The 8,999-nt window shown below is 39.5% G+C and overlaps 2 protein-coding genes across 2 annotated transcripts; one reads left to right on the top strand and one right to left on the bottom strand.

Annotated features, from left to right (window-relative positions):
* Positions 1 to 334: 334 nt before the first annotated feature.
* On the bottom strand, positions 335 to 4,527 carry tsr3 (TSR3 ribosome maturation factor). Its single transcript, XM_008436328.2, has 6 exons — positions 4,187 to 4,527; positions 3,310 to 3,520; positions 2,813 to 3,006; positions 1,853 to 2,023; positions 1,155 to 1,209; positions 335 to 587 (listed from the first exon to the last, which is right to left on the bottom strand). Exons 1-6 carry the CDS (start codon positions 4,305 to 4,307, stop codon positions 467 to 469), a joined length of 873 nt encoding a protein of 290 aa, XP_008434550.1. The 5' UTR covers positions 4,308 to 4,527; the 3' UTR covers positions 335 to 466.
* Positions 4,528 to 4,568: 41 nt separating this feature from the next.
* On the top strand, positions 4,569 to 8,611 carry gnptg (N-acetylglucosamine-1-phosphate transferase subunit gamma). The gene is made up of 11 exons (XM_008436329.2): positions 4,569 to 4,701; positions 4,781 to 4,835; positions 4,911 to 4,978; positions 5,336 to 5,390; positions 5,498 to 5,581; positions 5,681 to 5,774; positions 6,585 to 6,699; positions 6,773 to 6,855; positions 6,950 to 7,078; positions 8,161 to 8,242; positions 8,328 to 8,611. Exons 1-11 carry the CDS (start codon positions 4,635 to 4,637, stop codon positions 8,405 to 8,407), a joined length of 912 nt encoding a protein of 303 aa, XP_008434551.1. The 5' UTR covers positions 4,569 to 4,634; the 3' UTR covers positions 8,408 to 8,611.
* The last annotated feature ends 388 nt before the right edge of the window (positions 8,612 to 8,999 follow it).

The raw sequence follows: 8,999 nt of genomic DNA on the forward strand, positions 1-8,999 counted from the left end.
AGGCATTTGCTGATCTGCAATCAGTTGAATTAGGCACGTTAAAGCAGGGAAATCTCTAAAAAACATGTAGGACAGAGAGCCTTGAGGACCAGGGTTGGGAAACGTTGATCTAGACCAGGGGTGTCAAACTCCAGTCCTCTGCTGTCCTGCAGTTTTTAGATGTGCCACAGGTACAAAACCCTGGAATAAAATGTCTGAATTAGCTGCTTCTTGTGTAGATCGGCTCTCCAGAGCCCTAATGACCTAATTAATCTGTTCAGGTGGTGCAGCAGAGGCTCATATAAAAGTCGCAGGTCACCTGTAGATGGTTTCTACATGCTATAAAAAAACTACATTTTCCATTTTCAACACAATAGCTTCATTGCATCTTTAATTTATTTACAGTATTCCAACTTTAAATTGTGCTGTTATTGAAATGCACTATACAAAAAAAGTTAGGGAATTTTCTAGTCTTTTCTGGAAAACGTTATTCATCTTCATGTTGACGCTGTGAAAGTGTCGACTCGTCGTCGATTCCTGCGTTTTCAGGCTCTTCGCCGTCTTCTGATGCGTCGCTGTCTTCACTGGAATCATCATCTTCAACGACACTAAACACAGAAATCACAATTTAATGTCAGGAATAAGACTGGATGTTTAATCCAAGTAAAAATACTCATCAGAAATACAGTTATTTTCCAACTTAAACTGGTTTAGGCTTAAATTTCATAACAAAACCAGAAAAGAAGTTATGTTGCACAAGAAAAGGAAATGACCCAGCATTGTTTATATCTATTTATCAGATTTAAAATCATCAAAAACTCGTTAGAGGCAAAACTCTCTCAAGTTTTCAGTTTATGCATCTCAATTTTCAGTCACCCCAAAATGTTATAGACAGAAACAAGGAGGCAGGTCTTTATCCTCCTGTTCATCATCACTGTCAGGTTTTACTGCATTGTTTTGGTGTGGAGCTCTTCAGATAGCAGCTTAACCAAACGTTATTCTGCCATAACGTTTGGTAATAGCAGAAGTTATAGCAAATAAAACCAATCAGCAGGTCAGGATGTCGAGCTCCAGTAGCGTCACACAACTTTCTCCACTGCTTAACACACATTTTATCTGAACTTCAACATGTTTGTGGCTAAATCTGAATTCATTTAACGCTATGAAGCGTTTACCTCAGAGGTCTGTTGAGATTTCTACACTCCACTCCAGAGTTAACATCAAACGGGTCTGTAACAAAAACAACATTTTACTACAAATTACATACCTTTCTCTAGTAACTCACATTTTCCAGACACATAGCGCCATTTTATAGCACACGACTTAAAAAGAATTGACTTTGTAATTCAACGCCTTGAAATTGGGCCTCTGTCTCTTTAAGAAGCTCCTGCTCTTCCTGAAGCTCCGCCTCCAGGAAGTTGTCCCAACATGGCTCCTCTATTAACCCTTTAATGTCGCTCTGAGCAGCAGCTCCTATAATGAGCTCAGCAGCTGGTTGCTAATTGCTGCTGGCTAGTCTGGAGGAGCCGAGAGGGGGAGGAGCTGCGCCTCGGGGGGCGGGGCTAGGTCCACCCAGGCGTTTTAACAGCTGAATAGTTGCCATGAAGATGAAAGGATTTCTGAACCATGCATGAAAGAATCAAAGCAACACTGCAGGTTTTATTTTTGATGAAGGAAAAACATTAAAACATGATGGGAAGATAAAAAAAGTAGATTTGCCCCTTTAATACTTTTATTGATCAGAGTGAAATCTTAAAATCTTATTTGAAATAGAAAACAATAATATTACTTTAGTTCTTCAGAAAACTCAAACTTTTCAATAAATGGGAAATATTTAAAGTCATAGAAACAAATAATTTCCCCCGTTTTTTACCGAACTCCTCCTCTTCCTCCGGTTTGGACGTGAGGAACTCCTTCTCCACCGTCAGCAGCTCTTCCTCAGAGCGACACGCAGCGTAGCGGTCAAGAAGAACTCTGTTGAGTTCAAGAAACACCGTCCCCCACTTGAATTTCTTCAACAGGAGAACCGCCAGTTCCTCAAACCCTGCAGCAAACCACAAACAGCTGCAGCACACTGATGGAGAGCTGAAACGTTCGCAGTGAAGCAACACAGTCGATCAAGGCTGCAGCTAATGATTAGTCTATTGATTATTCTATTGATTAATCGGCTAAAAAATGGGCACATTCTTGGGTGCTGCGGTGGTGCAGGGGCAAAGCACAACCCATGTATTGAGGCCTTAGTCCTCATGCCTGTGCTCGCATGTTCGATTCCCGCATGTCTTTCCCCTCTTTCCTGTCAAACTACTTTCAAATAAAGGTCACCAGAGCCAAAAAAACCTTTTAAAAAAATGGGCACATTCTGCAGATTTTTAATTTAACCAAATAGGTAAATAAAAGATCCAAACAAACAATTAAATAATTTTTTTAATAAGAAAAAAAACATTTTATTTGCAGCATTCCTTTAGTGAATTTGAAGCAGGTGAAGCTAAAACTGCCACTAAATCAGATTTAGATAAATGTGTTTTTATTGTAAGTGCAAAATGTATTTATGTTTTTATACAGTTTTGCCTTATTTGTTTTCAATATGTTGTTTTTGAGTCTGAATACTCCAGTTAATGATTAACTAATTAGAAGATTAGTTGAAAATTATTTCAATAATCAATTAATTCTAATTAATCCAATTAAATGTGACTGATCATGATTAATCACGTTAGTTGCAGCCCTACTAAATCAGTTGATGATTATCTCAATAATCTGATTAATCACAACTGATCTGATTAATCCGACGAATCGTTCCAGCCCTCCTGTCGATCACCGCAGCCTGAACTCTTACCCACGATGGCGAACGTGGCGGCGAACGCCTCGACACAGGACAGTTTGCAGGGCTTGCCGTAGTTGACCGGGTTTGCGGCGACGAGGTACGGCAGCAGCCTGGGGTGGCTGCCCACCATCTTACCGAACGGCGTCTCGTCCAGTTTGGCCCAGGAACAGTCGATCACAGCCAGGCCGTTCTGAGCCACAATCTCTCTGCAATCCGATCAAACATCAGAGAGACAGAGAATGAGGAAGTACAGCTGGATGGCATGGCTGAAAATATCAGTTGATACTAATAATTATTGATTAGTGTTTAAATATCTGAAATACAACCAAACTGGGGGTGTGACCTTTCCTGTTTCATCCAGTTTTCTCTCTACGTCGTTATTATTTTTTAGCAGTTATGAAGCACAGTGTCAAAACCTTAAACTAAATTTGATTTGAATTACGTATTATCGATCGCGGTACGGGTCATTATTGATTTGTCGCCCAGCCCTTGGAGGAACCACTGCATACCTGTCTGCTGGCGTCACATACTTGGTTCCCATGGGACTCAGGATGAGTCCGCTGAACCTCTGGTTGAGGCGCAGGTTGCGTACGAAGCCTTTCCGGACCAGCTTTCTGCCGGTGCAGCGTTTGGGGTCGCAGTGACCCAACTCCCACATGGCGAGGGGGCACGGCAGCTTCACCTGCGGGGCGTCCGCTCCCTCCTCTGGGTGGAGGCTGGCTGGAAGGACGGAACCAAACCAGGGGAGTGAGCGCTTCACCTCACCACAAATAACATCTACATTACTGTCTGACTGGGAAACGCAATTCATTTTCTAAATGTTGTAATCTAAAAAAAAAAGAATAGTCATAAAATTTACAGATCTAATAGTATCTTGTTAAACTGACCGCTTGCCATTAAAAGCACAAATTTAGTCTTAACTATATTTTTTTACAGGCCAACTTCAACTAACATATAACAAGGAAAATAACATGATTATAATGTTTTTTCAAACAAAACCTACAACATTGTAAAATCTTACCACGTTTTTTTTTTGTCTTTTTGGTGCAAATATCTTAGCAAACGTGAAATAATAACAAACTAAGTCACAAGTAACTTTTAAGCAAGATATAAGAACTTGCTTTAAGTTAATACTTCCTTAATATTTATGAATAAGTACTGGCTTCACTGGCTTATAAGGAGTAATAAACCAATACTGTTTATTTATTTCCTTTATTTTACAGTTTAAAATAAACATGTCACATGTATTAAGAAATTAACTTATAATAAGCTCTTTTAGTAGATAAAAACTGCAACAATCTGGTAAGTTAGTTTTCAAAAAAAGAAATAATCAGTGAAGAAACATGATTATATTAGTACGTAGACGTGAAACACGTTTTTTGTTACCTTCCAAAGCGGAGTGCATTTCTTCAGTAAACGCCTCCAATGATTTTCCCTTCATTTTATGCCGTTTATCTTTGCCTTTGCTGTCTGGTCGCACGAACTTGCCTTGTTTCTTTCGCCCCATGTTGCCAGGCTGGGATCTATTTTCAGACGCTGTCCGCTAAAATATCAACACTAAGCAGCTTCTTGGCGAGCCGCGGACCCTAAATTTCCTTTCCTGAAAAGGTTTTCAATTCCATTTGCTCATAAAACATCCAGAAATCCAAACATCTCCTGGCAATTTTAAGTTTTTAATCCTCCTTTTCACTTTACATGGTGGAAAACACGCTACACTGTAGCCTGGGAACACTGCGCATGCTCTCAGGGGTTATTTTTTTGTCACGTGACCGACCACCTGACACAACAGACGAAGGAACCGGAAATGTAGCGATTATTCATCCAAAAATCCATCATGTGGAGTTTAAATAGCGGAATATATGTTTTATTGAGGACATGGCTTGTTTGCGTGTCGCTTTTCTGTAAGTTTTCCATTCTTAATGTTTAGTAAACAAATAACTGGACTTTTATTTGATAATCGATTTGTATTTTTCTATCCAGTCAGCCTCGGACTGGCTGGGAAAATGAAGATTGTGGAGGAGCCAAACACGTTTGGGTTGGTGAATTAATGTCTCATATGTCTCAGGTTTTCTGCTGCTGTTTTGTCTTCACTGGTTCTCTGTGTTTTCAGGCTGAACAACCCGTTCATGGCGCAGGGAAACAGGCTGCAGCCCAAAGTCTCTCCTGCGCCTGTGTCTGGTAAAGTGAAATGATCTAATTTAAAGCCTGAGACATCCTGAAGGTCTTAATGTCTGATCATTTTGGATACAGCTGCCATAAGCTTAAAGTCAAATTTTATGTTTAACCTTTAAAAATTCACCATAAAATAATGAGATTTAATTCTGGAAAACCTTTGGTTCCCTGGACTTCCCCGATGGCGGTTACCTCGTCCTTTCTGGTGTTCCTCAGGGATGTGTGCTGAGTCCCCTGCTGTAAATCCTGTTCATAAACTGAAATGGGATATTTACTTCCAGTAATCATGTACCATTGTTTATTGATTTGAAATCTGAAATGTATCTGTATCTCATCAATAACTGTAGTAATATTCTCTTAAAGGCCCAGCGCATCTTCATCATCTTGCAGGAAAGTGCTTCAGTCTCACAGAATCGATGTGAGTGAAACACCCTGACCTGAAGAAGCAACATGCATGTGTTTGATCCATTTCACATCTGACTTCATGTAGAACCAACAACACACCTGTAACCGGTTCTTCTGCAGGTATAAATACGAGTTCTGTCCCTTCCACAACGTGACTCAGCACGAGCAGTCATTCAGATGGAATGCCTACAGCGGCATATTGGGGTAAGATGACACCAAAACAGATGCTTTCATTAGAGGTTTTAATTTGTGAATTATTATTATTTTTAAGTGTTTCTGTGGGTCTTTGTTGTTTTCTGGTAGGATCTGGCAGGAGTGGGAAATGACCAACAATACTTTTACAGGCATGTGGATGAGAGACGGCGACACATGTGGAACCAGAAACAGAGAAACAAAGGTGCTGAAAATACAGTTATTCTTCTGCTTCAACCAAAGAATAACCAGTTTCCTCCTCTGACCAACCAGGTGACTCATCAGTACTAACCCTGGTTCCTTAATGCTGCAGTATATAACTTTTACAAAAAAAAGTTTGATAAAACTGTCACCATGTTGTGACAGTGTAATATGAGACAAATAATCTGTGAAAAGATTGATCTCTACTATTGCCCTCTGAAGAAATGCACCAAAAACAACCAATCTGAGCCAGGAGGAGGGTCTTAACGCTGTCAATCAATCCCATAAACCCGCTGTGCTAAGTGCTAATGGTGAAGAATCAACTTACATTTACAGAAAAATCATTTATCCTCTATCCCAGGTGGCTATGCTAACTAGCCTTGATGTTTGTAGCAGAAGAAGCAAAGAGCAAGCAGGAGAGGGCRAGCATGAGAGTGATTGACAGCGATAAGACCCTCCTCCTGGCTCTGATTGATTGTTTCTGTTTTAGTGGTGTATTTGAATTAAGCCAAATACAAGCCCAGAGGGAAATTCACAATTAGTAATGGTCTACTTTTACAAACTCTCATTTAAAAGAGAATATACTGTATTTCGGTTCTAATGAGGCATAAATCTCATCCTAACGTGTTTTTTTTTTTTTTTTTTTATCTCTAGAAATGATAAAACATTTGGTGTTGACATGTTGGTATTGAGCCCCAAATGAACACTTGCTCAGGGCCCCAAAAAGGCTTGGGCCAGCCCTGAGGAAGTGGCGTAGCTGGATTTTAGGTAAAAGAATGAACCCTTGACTAAAAATGGGGTCGTGTTTGTTTAGGTGGTTCTGGTTTGCAGCAACAGCAGCAAACTGGTCCAGGTGTCGGAGCCAAGCACCTGCATTTACTCGCTGACCTTTGAGACGCCGCTTGTCTGCCATCCACACTCGCTGCTGGGTATGTCTGGGCAAAATCGCCTTCCAGACCGCTGTGCATGTCAGCGCTAATGGCGACTGTGTTTGGTCTGCAGTGTACCCCACCCTGAATGAGAAGCTGCAGAAGGAATGGGACGAGGTGGAGCAGGCTCGCTACGACGGCCTCATTACTGAGCAGGTAGGAAGCAGCAGATTAAAAACATAACATTTCTGACCCACCTGAACATTAAACCCACCAGGCTGAGTGCTGCTCATGTTTCTGTTTGTCACAGGGCTACAACAACCTTCTGAGAGACGTTTTTGAGGATGCTGGACTCCTGAAGAGCAACAAAGTGACAGAGACTGTTGCAAAGGCTGAAACACGTTCAGAAAAACACAACTCCTTACAGAAATGCCAAGAAGTATGCTGATTAGGAATGCAAACAATTTACAATTAATCGTTTATTAGGTTAAAATTGTCTTCAATCAAGGTTATTGTAGTTAACTAAAATGAACAAGCTAACAAAAACTGAAATTGAGAACATTTTTGTCAACTAAAATAATTTAAAAAGGTGTAATGAATGGGGAAAAAGTGTAACTAGCTGGAGCTGTACGGTCCGTTTATAAAACTAACTGAAGCACACCAAAAATAGATATAATAAACACCGTCTTTGTGTTAATCTATTTATTAGCTTGTCAAACTCATTCCTCCAACAGAAAAGCAGTTTACAACAGTTACCGGCAAATTACAGCGCTCCGTACTTTCAGTGCTACTCTCGTCTGCAAAATGGCGACGGTAGTTAAACGTCAGTCATTTATTGTTCAACAATAATTGGAAAAATTGTTTGAAATTTATATCTTCTTATTACCCAACCTTAGTATACATAATTACAATAAAATAATTATAGAAATCAACCAAAGTACTGCTACCATATTAAAAAAAAACCTGGCAAACCCACTCTTAAACTAATTAAAACTAACTAAATTAGACGAGCGAAAAGTCACAACGAAATAAAACTAAACTATAATGAAAAATCCAAGACTATTACAACGTTGGTTCCAATCGATTAACTAATCACATCCGCTTAATAGTTTTTAGTGTTGTAGTTCCGTCGCCATCCAGCAGAGGGCGCGGCTGGTCATAGCAAACCCAGTTGATACAAGATGGCGGAGGCCACAGAGAAGCAGTCCGGGATTCAAAATGCACTTTATATGGTTCAGTTTTAAAATATAAACACCCTACAAACCCCTTTAAGGAGTCAACTTAAATTACTTAATAGCGCTCATTCAGCCGAGGTGCTGCATGACGGAGAAGCGTTAGCATTTTATGAAACATTTAGCTCTTTATGCTAAGGAAAGATTACAAGAGAAAACTTAAAATGGCGGCATATCAGTTAAGTTTGTCGAACAATAAGATCGGTTTAGGTTCATTAACCGCATTCCTAATACTGGTTATCTAAATGTATGGGCGATATTTATTTGTATATATTTTTTTGTTTGACAGGATTATCAAAAGCAGAGTGAAGAGGTAGCGAGGCTGCGGGCTCTCCTCACCCTGAATAATATTTCCTTTGAGTCACAGCCAAGTACGTTAGCTCAACAACACCAGTCTGTTTATAATGTCTTAATTTCCTCGGTTTTACTGAAGCATGGCTGTTTTCTGTGTGGTAGACGAGGAGAAAGGTGCAACGACAGCGCCGGCTGAAGATCAACACCTGAGAGGAGACACGGGCCTTTTTGACCAGCTGTGAAGATCTCCATCACAAACAGGATGTTCACTTTTTTTTGTTGTTTTTTTAAGACTTTCTGGTCAGTTTGAGTCTCTGAGGTCCACAAGAAAAGCAGTCCCGCGTGTTTGGATGTTTTATATGTAGTTTGGACTTAAACCTGTGTATTTATGTTATGTGTTGTTCGGACGCAACATCATTGGAATTAAAACAAGACCAAACAAAAAATGCGATATGTTCTTTTTAATTACAAGAATAAAGTCATAATATTATGAGGATAAAAATTGAGCAACAAAGTAATAATACAACAAACCCTAACTGATAGTTATACCGTACGACTTTATTCTGGTATCATTACAAGTTTATTTGCCTATTACGACTTTATTCCACAACTTTATTTTCTGGTATTACACCTTTAATTTTGTAAAAACTGTAAAACTTTATTCTTATTGTGATTTTATTCTTGCCGAGATTTTATTGCATTTTTTACGACTATTCTGATTTTCCTAACTAGTTGCTCATTATGACTATTTTTACGACTTTACTCAACTTGTTATTCTAACTTTATTGTATTTTTATGACTTGCGTTGCTCATTATTACTTGTGTTACTTTGTT

This window comes from Poecilia reticulata, linkage group LG19, assembly GCF_000633615.1.
Source record: "Poecilia reticulata strain Guanapo linkage group LG19, Guppy_female_1.0+MT, whole genome shotgun sequence".
NCBI classification, from domain to species: Eukaryota; Metazoa; Chordata; class Actinopteri; order Cyprinodontiformes; family Poeciliidae; genus Poecilia; species Poecilia reticulata.